The sequence below is a fragment of the Bufo bufo genome, chromosome 4 (assembly GCF_905171765.1).
Source record: "Bufo bufo chromosome 4, aBufBuf1.1, whole genome shotgun sequence".
Lineage (NCBI taxonomy): Eukaryota > Metazoa > Chordata > Amphibia > Anura > Bufonidae > Bufo > Bufo bufo.
In genome coordinates, this window is record NC_053392.1 from 202,020,246 (window position 1) to 202,034,942 (window position 14,697).

The 14,697-nt window shown below is 48.1% G+C and overlaps 1 protein-coding gene across 3 annotated transcripts in view; it reads left to right on the plus strand.

Annotated features, from left to right (window-relative positions):
- The window catches only part of ECT2 (epithelial cell transforming 2), a 119,459-nt gene that overhangs the window by 58,909 nt on the left and 45,853 nt on the right, over window positions 1–14,697 (plus strand). For all 3 annotated transcript variants that reach the window (XM_040428246.1, XM_040428245.1, XM_040428248.1), the window contains 3 exons: window positions 3,980–4,061; window positions 13,418–13,496; window positions 13,669–13,788. In XM_040428246.1, the coding sequence (XP_040284180.1) occupies window positions 3,980–4,061; window positions 13,418–13,496; window positions 13,669–13,788 (281 nt within the window). The remainder of the gene's footprint in view (window positions 1–3,979; window positions 4,062–13,417; window positions 13,497–13,668; window positions 13,789–14,697) is intronic.

A 14,697-nucleotide genomic window follows, 5' to 3' on the forward strand; every position in this document is an offset into this window, starting at 1 on the left:
GACTTCCTCAGTCGCCAGCGTCTCGATCCGGGTGAGTGGTCTCTCCATCCAGAGGTGTTTCAACAACTCTGTCAGCGCTGGGGAATCCCAGACGTAGATCTTTTCGCCTCCCATCTGAACCACAAACTTCCGCTTTACGTCGCCAGGTCTCGGGATCCTCAGTCTCTGGCGGTTGACGCCTTGGTTCTCCCGTGATCCCAATTCAGTCTCCTATATCTCTTCCCTTCTCTTCCACTTCTTCCTCGGGTACTCAAACATCTCAAAATGGATCGGGAACCGGCGTTATTGGTGGTTCCGGACTGGCCCCACAGGGCGCGGTATGCAGATCTCGTCTTCCTGCTCGCCGACGCCCCGTGGCAATTACCTCTGCGTCCTGACCTCCTTTTGCAAGGTCCGCTGTTCCACCCTAGTTTACCTCTGCTTCATTTAACGGCATGGCTGTTGAAGCCGCGGTCCTAAGGTTCTGCGGTCTCTCAGTCAGTCATCCAGACTATGCTTCATGCACGTAAACCCCAGTCAGCCAGGATTTACCATCCTACCTGGAAGGCTTACTTTGCCTGGTGTGAATCTGGCGAGGTTCACCCTCTCCTTTTTTCCATCCCTAGGATTCTTTCGTTCAGGCCGGCCTTGAGAAGGGTCTCAGCCTGGCCTCCCTCAAAGGTCAGGTCTCTGCCTTGTCTGTCCTTTTCCAAAGGTCCTTTGGCTTCTCGGTCCCAGGTTAAGACTTTCCTTCAGGGGGTGGCGCATCAGGTCCATCCCTTCCGTTCTCCAGTGGAACCCTGGGATTTGAATTTTGGTCCTAGATGCCCTTCAGTCCTCTCCCTTCGAGCCCTTGAAGGAGGTCTCCCTTTCTTATGTCTCCTTTAAAGTTGCGTTTTTAGTTGCATTGCACAGTCTCTGAGCTAGCGGCGCTCTCGTGTTGGTCCCCCTTTTTAGTTTTTCACCAGGACAAGGTTGTCCTGTGCCCTTTCTTCCCAAGGTGTTTTTTTCCCTTCCACATTAATGAGGAGATTGTTCTACCTTCTTTCTATCCCAACCCCTCTCATCCCAGAGAGCGGTCTTTCCATCGTCTGGGTGTGGTTCGGTCACTTCAGCTGTATCTCCAGCTAACTGAGTCCTTCTGTCGATCTTACTCTTTGTTGTCCCTGAGGGCTCACGTAAGGGTTTACAAGCTTCCAAAGCTACCATCTCCAGTTGGATTAGGTCGGCCATTAAGGAAGCCTGTGTGGTGAAGGGTCGTGAGCCCCCCTTCCGGTTGACCGCTCACTCCACAAGGGCGGTCGGGGAATCGTGGGCGGTCTGGCATTTAGCCTCTGCTTCTCAGGTCTGCAAGGCCGCCTTTTAAGTGTGCTGTTACTTTTATATGTTTGGTTATGGGTGGCAGCGCTACTCTCTCCAATACTCATCCGTGACCCAGGAGCTTCTGCTCTTGCTCGCGGCTTCACTCATTGCAAAATTATGCTGGCAGCCGCACTTCCATCTACGGTACCGAACGGGTACATCGCTGGACGGCTTCTCTACCCTGTACTGCCGGCAGCCCGCACGTTCTAACTTACCCCTACCGTAGCTGAATAAGGCAGCAGGAGGAAGTCGTCCTCCTCTCTGCTGTCTGGAGGTGCTGATTGGTGGTGAGCGCTACCTGCTCCCTCCCCCACCTCCACAAATCAGCACCCTGCCATCTCTCGTGCTTGATCTCCCTGGTAACGTACCGTACACATTGCTGCCTAGGGGCTCACGGTACCAGAAGTGTGGCATTGCCTGCTAGAGTACTACTGTACCGGTATCATACCGTAGTACTGTGCCACCCACTGTGATTACACTGTATTTGAATAAATCTAGATATTTTCTTTTTTTTGTCCAAGTATTAATGTGTGATTGTTGTTCATGGACCCAAAATAAGCCCTACCCCGATAATAAGCCCTAACCCTTTTTTCGGAGAAAAACATAATATATAAGACCCTGTCTTATTTTCGGAGAAACACGGTATAACAATCCTTTTGATTGCTATTATCATAGACTCCAATGCACTAGCATTAGTCTATGATGATTTTACTGCTTTCCTATGGAGCTCTGCTACAGGCAAGACTATACAGCAGCCTCCTGTCATAGACTATGACAGGGGCTGCCGCACGGGGGAGCCGGACCACAAACGGGAGCGCACGCTTTCAGTTTTCAGCTCTCTCAGATTACACCCGACCACGGCATCTGAGGGGTTAAATGTCGCCAACCAGCGGTAATGCATTAGCCGCCGGTGTCTGCTTGAAGTAACAGTAGTCACCCGGTTGCTATGGGGCCTCGGGAGCGGGCTCCATCTTTAAAGACAGACATGTGACATACTATCATGTCGGGAAGGGGTTAAAGTTTTTATTGGGTAGTAAAACAAGTATAAATGCAGCAATCAATTGCCATGGGTACACTAAGATTAGTATTCTAAGACTATAAAAAAGCTTGGCCATGACCTGCCAAAGGATAAAAAGAAGAGGGGGGGTGCTTATTCTCACCTTGCCGATTTCCTGCCATTGCAGTTCCAACGGTACACTGGCTTCCTGCTGTGTTTCAGCCACATGTTCTTAGCATGGCAGGAGAAGGTTTGGCATAATGGCCATCTAGTCAATGGCAGTAGCAGTTTTCTCAGCCATTTCCTGCCGTGTCGCCAAAGAGCAGGAAGTGGATTGCAGTGGGGACGGGCACCATCAGAACAGCAGCGACAGGGAGTCAGTGAGGCAAATATAATAATTTTTCTATTTAACCATTTATAGAACATGCCCCATTGTCGTCTATTTTGCATACAGGAATAGGCATTTCTTCTGATGAGTGTGAGAAAATGGCAGAAGACACATGGCCGGTATCCGGATTTTCCGGATCTCTGATTTGCAGTTGTCAAAATGGATGCTGCGGTGTGCATGAGGCTTAAAGAGGACCTTTCACCGATTCTTACCCTATGAACTAAGTATACAGACATGTGGAGCGGCGCCCGGGGATCTCTCTGCACTTACTATTATCCCCGGGCACCGCTCCGTTCTCCTGCTATGCCCTCCGGTATCTCCGTTCCCTAAGTTATGGTAGGCGGAGTCTGCCCTAGCGCTGGCCAATCGCATTGCAGAGCTCACAGCCTGGGAGAAAATAACCTCCCAGGCTGTGAGCTCAGCGCTGCGATTGGCCAGCGCTAGGGCAGACTCCGCCTACCATAACTTAGGGACTGGTATCTCCGCCTACTATAACTTAGTGAGCGGAGATACCGGAGGGCATAGCGGCAGAACGGAGCGGCGCCCGGGGATAATAGTAAGTGCAGTGAGATCCCCGGGCGCCGCTCTACATATCTGTATAGTTAGTTCATAGGGTAAGAATCGGTGAAAGGTCCTCTTCAACTTCTGTATTATTCATTTAAATTCCTGCTCATTCTATGCTTCATGGTCCAGTGGGCTGTCATATGTCGTTACTGATGGATAGCTCTGAATGTACATTTATATAGGGAAGGTTCTCAGTCACCGAGTAGAAACGCCCAATGTATTCCTAGGCATGGAAGGACCAGAGGTTTTAAGGGGTTGATCGAGATAAAAAATGGTACTAATGGTAGCCCCTGAAGGCTCTGAAACAAAAAATAATAATACGTAGACCTTTCTCCTGTGATGATCTCTGCCTATCTAGGTTTTCTCCCTCTGTCTGTTTGCAGACTGCAATGGTGACGTTTCACAGCACGTTGCATATAGATAGCAAGAGTACGACCAGACACGGAGAGAGAGTAGAGTATGTATTCTTTTATCTTTGCAGCATTTGATGGAATTACTTCCATTTTTAATTATCCCAGACACCCCCTTTAAATAAATGAAATACAAGGTGAGACACTATGTTAAACCCGACAGGTTCCCTTCAGTGCTGCACACTAGTCTTCTGGCTCATGCAAAACCTGGTATATTTTGGATAAACCCATTGTTTTGAATATATATATATATATATATATATAATTTTTTTTTTTTAGATCTTAAGAAACATACTTCTGAGGACAATCCAGATAAGATGATGCTTGAGAAAGCTATTGAATCACTAAAAGAAGTAATGACGTAAGTAGTTCTATATGTGCAGAATGGATTGGCAAACCACCTTGTAACTTGTGATTGATCGTGGAAACATCATTGAAACAGTAGCCATTTTAAAATCAGATTTTTACTTAGTGCACAGATATGTTCAGTCCTTGTATTCTGTACAGGTAACCTTTCAGGTATTGCATTCTCATCACAGGCAGAAATACAATCACCTCTGTAAAGATGACACATGATCCTCCATTTGAAGTAGGTGAGATCACAGCTTGTCTACTCCCTCCTGATCTCTATACAGGTCACAGAGATTGCCTAGAAAACTCTCCCCTAGACAATGAGGTCCCAAGGTCCCCTCCATTCCATTTTGTTTTGCCATATAGGCAAGTGGCCAGTGTGAGAAATGCATGATTTTAGGCTTATTATTAAATATAGATACGGACATGGAAAATGTAAAATAAAAATAAAATAAAATTCTAAGTACAAAGGAGTTGGCTAGTATCTATTACCAGCTGCACGTGAACAATATATGCATGCAGCTGGTAATAAGCATTATTCAACTATCAGTGCCGAACAATAATGTTAACATGCAGAAACTAGTCAAGTTTTTCTCTTTGGTCAAAGATTCCAACCTCCTCATCGCAGCCTGCATGGTTCATCAGCACTTCCCCAGGTTTACTTTCCAGTAACTTACCAGTTTGCAGCTCTTCCTGTGGCCCAGGCAACTGCTCCATGTGTTTTCACGAAGGTAGTCGCCATGGTCAAAGGCAGCTCTTCTGTGCTGAGCAATATCTGGTATGCCCAACCTGAGTGACATCCCAGTGAAGACCTCTGCTGAATCCAAAAACCTGGACCCCTAGCTCAAATGGATTATACATTTTTAGAAGTCCTGCCTCTCTCCATGCATGTAGATTACCTTCCTGGTCATGGAATTCAATACAGTGTCAGCCTCCATCCTCCTAATAATTCTAGATATTCTGGCAATCTACCTGTCCCTCCTTCTTTGGATTCCTCTCCTGAAAGGTCATTCAATCAGACAAGACTGCGGCAGTCATCTACCTGTACCATAAAGGCAGGTCCCACCGCTCAGCAGTGATGGTGGAGATGGCCAGCATCTTGCTGTGACTGGAGTGCCATGTCCTAGCTCTTTCTCCAGATCACATGCCAGGGATGAACAATTTGATAGTGGACATTCTCAGCAGAGGATGTTTATACCCAGTAAAGTGATCTCTTCACCAGAATGTCCTCCCACCCAATGAGGATCCCCAGATAAAGGCTTGAACGCTTCTAGAGTCAACCTTGTGCTTCCTCAGTTTGTGAGTTGGACCTGGAACTCTCTGGCACTTGTAGTGGATGACCCCTGGAACTTATTCAGCCTGTACAACTTCCTTCCTTGTCTCCCTAGGAACAGGTGTATCAAAGCAGAGAGCATGCCAACAATCCTGGTATCGGGTACCCTGGCATCTAATGCTTAGCCTTTTCTCAGGAAAAAAGTAACCCACCAGCATTGTGGGTCACTACATTTGATGGCGTGGCTATTGCAACCACTATCTTGAAATCTCATGGTTTCTCTGGCTGTCATTTTTAGAACAATGCTATTAGCCAGTTACCAGAATATACCATTGAACTTGGCAAGAAGGAGATTTTACAAGTAAAACAGGTTCTTATGTCCATTTGACCATTGTAAGGGCCCATTCACAGGACTATACTGACTCCGTGCCTGTGTTTAAATCTCTTCAATGGGTCCGCGATCCGGTGAAAGGTAGGACATGTCCTATCTTTTGCGGTGCAGTGGCACAGACCCGGAAGCCCTTCCGTGGGCTTCTGGGTCGATGCCTCCGCTCTGCAAAAGATTGCCGTATCTTGCCGATGGCAGACCCGAAGGTTTGCAGTCTGCAACACGGGCATGGCGGCACTATGGACGTGTGAATGGGCCCTAAAACATATTTCTTAGCTGATAAGGCATGATGGCTGCTCAAGAACCATATAAAGAAAATAGAATAAATTAAAATTAATAATCAGAAATAAATATTTTCTCGTGCATGGCATTGGGGGACACAGCACCATGGGTATATGTCCAACTACCACTAGGAGGCGACACTAGACATAAAAAAGTGTTGGCTCCTCCCCGTTGGGCTATACCCTCTCCACAGACACTAGGCAGCTCAGTCTTGTTCTAGTGTCCATAGGAGGCAGACCTGACCTGCTTTTTTGTGCAGGTCATCCTGCTACTTTTTTATTTTATTTTTTCTTCAATCATTTTTTCTTTCTCTGCAGGTTTCGGCCTGCGGCAGGGGTGGCTCCATCGTGTTCCACTTTAGTTGCCCCCCTGCGGGCGCGTACTCAGGTACCTGGCAGCCACCCAGTCCCCACTTGTAACTGCTTCCGCAGTGGAATTCCGGTAGACCCACGGCTCCCGTGTTGAGTCCGCCGAGGGGGTGGTCATTGCTGCGCCTGAAGACATCGGAAGGTAAGTAGAGATCCGGATCCATTGTGGGGGCCCTGTAGTCCCCTTCTCCCTCCCTCCTTCCCCAACTCCCTCCCATGGCCTCTTAGGGTCTGGGGCACTTTTGCTGGCTGGTCCACCCACTTATCTCCCCTATCCCCATGAAGGGGGGGTTATTTGGGGGCCAAAATACCTGCAGAGAGGCCCATGTCTCTTCTGGGTCCGGCACTTTCACAGAAGCCGCAGCATTAATGGGGGTCATTTTCGGGTGTTTTTCCTGAGGGCTTCCTCAATTCCCCTCGGCCCTGTGTTCCTCCCGGCTTCAGGACGCCCCCGCGATCGCAAGCGTCCGTTTCCGGCTGCACTTCCCTAATCTAGGCCCCGGCTTTTCGGCCGACTAGGCCGCAGGTCACATGGGGCGGAGCCTTCTCTCCGCCCACTCCTGGTTTCCCGGGCTCTCTCATTCTCCCTCCCTCCGTGGGAGGAGCCTGGGAGGGGCCTCTGCTCCTTGACCAATCCAGCGTCACGTGGGGCGGAGCCTTCTCTCCGCCCACTCCTGGCTTCCCGGGCTCTCTCATTCTCCCTCCCTCCGTGGGAGGGGCCTCTGCTCCTTACCCAATCCAGCTCCAGCTGCCCTGCTCTGTCAGAGGGGCGGTTCTTCCTCCGGCTGCCGGCTTCTTTCTCTTCACCGGGTCCATCTTCTCCTGCATGGGGCGCGCTGACACAGCTCCTGGGGTCGGGTAGGCAGCCTCTGGCTAATTTGCTCTGCAGGCTCCCCCCCCCCCCCCTCTCCTTCCTCTCAATGGCTGCATTCTCCTGCAGCCCTGCCACCTGATCTATTGCTGCTGCTGCACCTCTTGGAACAGTGGCTCCGGGGACAGTTAGGTCAGCCCTGCTGCTCTATGAGGGCCTCCTCTCCCAGCCTCCCCATCGGATCGCCACGTATTTCACGTGCGTCCGTTGTCTTACTGAGGTTTCCATGTGGTCGCCTTGTCGTCGTCCCCCCCCTTTTCCACCCTTTTGTGTAGGTCCCCCCTGAATGGGCTCCCTCCTTGTCGAACCATGGGAACCTGGCCTGACTCGCCCAATCCCCGGCGGAGTCGCTGGAGCGCTACCCACGAATTGCGGTCTCCTCTCCCCCCTAGGCTCACGTCGATACAGGGTCACGCAAGGAGTAGCCCACGGACCAACCTCTGGTGGTCTTAACTAGCTTCCACCCCTCCTCGGCATCCTTGGGTCCTCCCAGGACAGGCCTGAGGCTGGTGACGAAGCCTTCTCTGTCAGTTGCCTCTGGGGACACCTCTGCACCGATTCTCTCGGAACAGAGCATCAGGCGGTCTTCCACCATACAGAAGCCCTCTGTGAGGTCAAGACAAACGTGCACGGAGGAACCTACCCTACCCAGGTTTCGGTGTCCCTCTAGTGGACTTTCGGATGGCGCTCTCCTACCTGCACAGGTAATTACCGCACTGGTAAGCCAGCCGTCTCCGTGCTTAGCAACTGGGACACCTACATGGTGTCTCTGGTACGTGCGCCCTCGTAGGCTGTACACGACAGACCTTCCTGGTTCCCCTCACCAGGGGCTATGTTCCAGGCAAGCTGATAATTCAGGCAAGCGCCTCTTGTAGGGTTGGTAACCCTCCTCGGCCTCTAAAGGTTCTTTTGTAGTAGCCTGTATCAGTGAATACAGGCCTGTTTTTGTTGCCGTGGCGATTAGTTCCTACACTTACTCCAGATGCTGTAGCCATTACCCCTGGTTGGCTCTATGGTGTTCCACGTGACACTATTTCCCCCTGCCGGGTGAGATATACAGGCCGCCTTCAATTGCCGTTGCAATTGCCCCTGTCTGTTTCCAGCCACCTTGCTCCCTTCATAGGTAGAGTTCCTACACCATCTCCTGATGCTGTAGCCAATACCCCTGGCGGGCTCTATTGTGTTCCATGCGGCAACATTTCTCCCTACGGGCGAGATGTAGAGGCCACTTTCAATTGCCACAGAATTGCCCCTCTCTGTGTCTAGTGGGCACCAAGTTGCCACCTTGATCCCTTCATAGGTAGAGTACCTGCACCATTTCCTGATGCTGTAGCCGTTACTCCTGTCTGGCTTTATGGTTTACCATGTGGCATTTTCTCTCCCTTACCGGACGAGATATTGAGGCCTCCCCCAATTGCCGTGGCCATTGCACCTACCTCATCATAGTGTTCACCAAACAGCCATCTTACTCTCTTCTTAGGTAGATTTCTGCAACCGTTACACCTGTCTGGCTCTATGGAGTACTTTGCGGCCCTGTTTCCCTCTGGTGAAATAGAGGGCCTCCTTCAGTTGCCATTGCACTTACTTAATTGTGGTGTGCACCTGTCGTTCTTTGTGGTACCGTGTGGCCCTATTTTCCTCCTCCCGAGCGGAATATAGGTAGCATTGCTAACGCGGTAGCCGCTGGACTTCTCTGGTCCTATGGGGCACCATGCGGCCACATTTCTCTAATCTTAAATCTAGTACTTCTACCATCTCCAGATGCTGTACCCATTGCACCTGTCTGGTTGTATCTCTGCACTACACAGCCGTATTGCTACTTTACCAGGTTGTAGACCTGTACCCTCCAAATGCGGTTGCATTTCCGGATGCTGTGGCTTTGTTTCCACTCTCCTTAGTGTGCAACATGCTGCCACTTTAGCTCGGTTTTAGGCGTGTATTTTTAGCCCACGTGCTGGGCCCTAGGGTGCAATCTGTGGCCCATACAGTTTCTGTATTACGGGGTGCTTCCTTCCCTGGACTCTATTCTATACTCCAGACATCTACTGTCGTGCTCTATGGTCTTCTTGTGTTTTCTCAAGGCACTGTCTACAACAGGCCATCCTGGTTCAGCATGTGCACGGTAACCATATCTGGCAGGGGTGGGCCAGCCCAACCCCCACCGCCACCTTGTCGGTCTACTGCTACTTCTGGTGTACCCAGTATATGGCTGATCTGTTCTGATCTGGTGGGTGGTCCACATACAACCACGCTCCCTACACCATGGCCAGGTGGTTGTTGGCTTTCGTGCTAAGGTTGCTCTTGCCATCCCTATAAAGTACTTCTGTCCGCGGCACTCCGCGTTACCCCATATCATAAGGAGTACCCGCGTTGTTTTCTGTTACAGGGCGGACCACTCCTGGTGGAGTACAGTCATCTCCACTGGATCTTCTACCTTGTTGGGGTACGAGCTTGGTGAGCTCCGGCCGCTGCAGCGGTTTTCGGCCATCACTGGATGTCCTCCGCCACACGGAATCCTTCTGGGGTCACCATTTTTTCCTCGTTGGACGTCTTTCCTAATGGTAGGGACGGAAACACTGAGCGCCATACACCTGCCTGGTAGGTGAATTTTCTGCTGATTGCTCTGGCATCGGACAGGGTTCCGTAGTTCCTTCTGGGTCCGGGTGTTCCCTTATATTCTCTGCTTAGTTGTACTATATGACAGAGGGCAGTTCCCTTGGACCTTGCTATTGTCTGCGCCTGTCTGGTACTTTCTCCCCCTGGGAGTCTTCTGTGTGTCTGTCGCAGCTGGTTTCTACATTTCGTGTAGTCACTCCCAGTTTCTTTATAACTACTTCGCCATTCCTTATGCGTATGGGTGTTTGTCGATTTTGTGGTACAACCCAAGCCGCTGTACTTGTCCTCTCCGGGACAATGTATATAGATTGCTAGCCACTATTCTTAGAATGGTTAGTTGTCCATGACCAATCCCTTCCCATGTAGCGGTTCTCTTAATTTTTTCTTGGTTATTCTACCTTTCGTTGGCCTCTGGTGGTTCAGTTCCTGGTTCCTTGTGAGCCCATACCGGGTACTCCTTTTCTGGAGTCCCTGTCCCCGTTCATGGACCACGCAGATTCTGTATGATAATCGTTGTTTGTAGAATCTTCCTCCTTAGATTGTTGGGAGTACTCTCCTTCTCCTCCCATGCCTCTCAGTCCAGTGTGTCCCTGCTGAGATTTCCTGGGCCTGCATCTCCCTGATACTCCATTTGGCCGGAGTTTCTCCGGTCTTGCGCTTTTCAGCGATATTTTGTTTTCAGAGGCTCGTTCCTCGTCTCCTGGTTGTGGGATGCAGGTCTTATCTTATCTTTTTTCCTGGCCTTTACTTGCAACCCCCTCCCTTTCCAAGGGTTGGCGGTTTCCCTTGGCGCCTTTGGGGTTTCAACCTTTCAATAGGGCGCTTAACTTCATCACCTGCCTTGCGGTGGGGGAGTCCTGCTCACTTCATTGTGAGCCTTGCTATGGCTTCTCTCACTCCAGGGTGTCCCTGCTGAGATTTCCGGGGCCTGCATCTGGTCCCCTTTTTTCCCTGATACTTCTTTTGGCCAGAGTTTCTCCGGTCTTGCGCTTCTCAGCGATATTTTGTTTTCAGGGGCTCGTTCCTCGTCTCCTGATTTTGTGATGCCGGCCTCATCTTTTCTGTTTTCCTGGCATTTACTTACAACCCCTTCCCTTTACAAGGGTTGTCGGTTTCCGTTATCGTCTTTGGGGTTTTTTCCTTTCAATAGGGCGCTTATCTTCATCACCTGTTTTGCGCTGAGGGGAGGCCTGCTCCCTTCTCATGTGAGCCTTGCTATGGCTTCCCTCACTCGTATGGCCTTCAATGAGTCCATGTTCCCTTGTTCCCCTGGCCTGTCAGGGTTTGACTTCAGGGTGTTTGTGCTTTTGCCTGAGTCAATCAGAATGTTGGGTAGCTCCACTACGTGGTGCTGTCCTACTTTCTCTCTCCAGCCTTTGGTGGAGCTCGGTGTTTCCCTTTTGCCGCCTTCTTGCATTTCGGTCCTTCTCCCAGGCATTTGTCCTGGAGTGCGGGCAATCTTCGCTGTTGCTTCATTGGGGTTTCTACCTTATTATGAGGCTTCTTGCCTATTCTGTGCTTTCCCCCTGTTGGGTCACGTGGTTCTCCCGCACCTGTAGGACCAACCGGTGGCATGGCTGTCCTTTTCCCACCCTCGGGGACTGCTTTGGGACGTCCCATGGTGCTGTGTCCCCCAATGCCATGCACGAGAAAATTGGATTTTTTGTACTCACCGTAAAATCCTTTTCTCGTAGTAGGCATTGGGGGACACAGATCCCACCCTATATTGTTTTACTTCCGCTTCTCCGGGCTGGTCTCTTGATCTTTCCCGGTACGGGAGTTGTTGGTTCCTTGCCTTTCTTCTCTCTCCTACTGCTTTTGGTACAAACTGAGCTGCCTAGTGTCTGTGGAGAGGGTATAGCCCAACGGGGAGGAGCCAACACTTTTTTATGTCTAGTGTCGCCTCCTAGTGGTAGTTGGACATATACCCATGGTGCTGTGTCCCCCAATGCCTACTACGAGAAAAGGATTTTACGGTGAGTACAAAAAATCAAATTTTTTCAGTATTTAATATAAATTAGTGAAAAAGTGTAGATACATTCTATTCTCTTGCCAAGTAGTCCATGACTTTAGCTTTTTATCATGAGTCTTCCTGAAAAATAGGTTCACACACAATCAAAAAACAAACAAAAAAAAAACTGCCAACTGCAGATGTTAACTGAAAGCCTGAGACTCATCTAATGTACGGTAGTTATCTCTATCGAGCCATATGTTAATCAGTCATCCATTTATTCTCTGGAAGATTATCGACTACCTTTTTAGGTCACATGAATACTCAGTGGAAGCTAGATGCTTATTTGGTGACAGGGTCCATTACAGGAGGCGGTTAGATGGTATGATGGTATTCAGATCCCTCATGAACAGGAAGTGCTTTAATTTTCAGGTCCTCTTGTACCCACTAGTATAATCGGATATCATACTATGTAATTTTTATAGATTTGTCATAGTGGCTGGTTTGCTTTAAAGGGGTTTTGTCACTTCAGCAAATAACCTTCTCTACATAATAAATGCTAATACAAGACACTAATGTAATGTGATTGTCCATATTGCCTCCTTTGCTGGCTGGATTCATTTTTCCATCACATCATACACTGTTTCCATGGTTATGTCCACCCTGCAATCCAGCAGGGGTGGTCGTGCTTGCACACTATAGGAAAAAGTACCAACCTATGTGCACTCCCACAGTCTTGGCCACCAGAGAGTCTAGGGCTTTTTCCTATAGTGTGCAAGCATGACCACCATTGATGGACTGCAGGCTGGTCGTAACCCCTGGAAACGAGCAGTGTATAATGTGATGGGAAAAATGAATCCAGCCAGCAAAGGAAGCAATATGGATAATCTCAATACATTAGTAAGTGCCTTGTATTAACGTTCTCTGCATAATGAATGCCGCTTGCTGAAGTGACACAACCCCTTTAAGCCCATCACTTAGAGTTTCTTCTGGACAAACTAATGGCCAAATGCTTTTGCTAATAATGTGTCCAAATGAAGAAAAGGAAAAAATAATGCCATCACTGCTAGCTACAACTATAGCATCAATTTCTATCTGACATCTAAAGAACAGTGTAATATGCCGTGACAATTACTTTTTGATCATGGAAGGTTTTATCTCTGAGCATCAGTGTAACGTCTGCTTATCAGTGGTGGCATTTTAAGATGTCCCAGCGTTCTTGTAAATGAGTCTGTAACCTTCAATCAACCTCCAGTCCACTAATAGCGGGCCCTTCTGGGGTTTTGACAGGCTCTTCAAAATAAATTTCTCTGGAAAATATTTATAGTGCTTCATCTTCCACTTGACTAAATATTTTCCCTTCGTGACATTCTCCGCATTGTGTATTCCGAGGAGCAACCAGATAAACAAGCAACTTCACATTGATATGTAATTACTTCTGTTCCTTTCAGCCAGACAAAGCTTTTAAGTCTCTCAGAAAAACCAGCCCCCCCCCCCCCCCTTTTTTTTTTAATTTTTATTATGAATTTCCGGCAAAAATCTGCATTGCAATATTAGAGAGGAATATGTGGCGTTTTACGGGGCGTAAACCTCTACCCCTTTTCTTCAATTTGGCAGTCACATCAATGAAGATAAAAGAAAAACTGAAGCCCAACGACAAATCTTTGATGTGGTCTATGAAGTGGATGGATGCCCTGTAAGTATTCAGTGTCCAGCGACAAATTACAAGGGATGCAGATCATCAGTGACACATTTAGTCAATTTGATGGTGCTTTTAGGGGCATCTTTTTATTTTTTTTTTCTCATTCATTATTCATTTACTGTCCCCAAACTAACGAAACTTTGTCTGTTGCTGTTCTCTGTCGTAGGCAAATCTGTTATCTTCCCATAGGATGCTGGTGCAAAGAGTGGAAACTATAGCTCTGGGGGAAGATCTCTGTGACCGAGGAGAACAAGTCACACTCTTTCTATTTAATGATTGCCTTGAGGTGAGGCCATATTCGATGTTAACACCCGAAGTAATGTAGGGAGGTCTGGCAGGAGATGTTCACTAGAAGAAAGTTGTTAGAAAATTTTAACTGTATCAGGCTAAAATAAATAGAAAATGTGTGGAAATTCTTCATGTTGCGCTTCAGTAAAATATTTTACTGTTATGACTGAATTATTACACTTTTTAATCTTTTCTGACTCTGAATCTTTCATTTCTGGTTCACATTTGAACATCATTTCAGGTTGTATACAGACGCGCATAAAATGTCGAATGACTACATACATTACATTTACCTATCTTTTACTTACCTTTGCTCGTCATGCTGATCCTGACTTACAGCTTGTATTATAAACCAGGGCGCATTCACCTTTCAGAAGCACCGTACCACATTAAATCATTGTCTGTGTTATAGAGGTTTTTCCAAGTAGTTTATGAATAATAGAAGAGGACAGATAAGCCGATTTCATGAAGGAGTATCTGATTTCTTATGCAGCATTTTGTCAAATCATTGATTATTAATAGTATTGTGAAAGTGTGTGTTTCTTTTAGGACTGTAATCACTATGGTGGTGGTGGGCGCATCTAAAATGCCAGTCTTAATAACCCCTATATCTGGCGGTGGATCCGCTGAAGTTATGAAGAGGTGCCAGCCTCTATATAACTTTGGCGCATCCAGTGGAAGTCTAAATGGAAGGCATACATTTAGACCATTTTCTACGCTTAAAACAGGCGTAGAAAATGATAATGAATGACCCCCTTTGCCTGGGACATGCTGTCCTGTCTTTGTTTTATAGAGCAAATTGCTAAATAACCTTACAGCATTATACAGCAATTATTTTTTTACTTGTAATTATTGTATTAAAGCCTGTCACTACAAAATGTAGTGCAGGAGGATCTGAGCAGGTTTC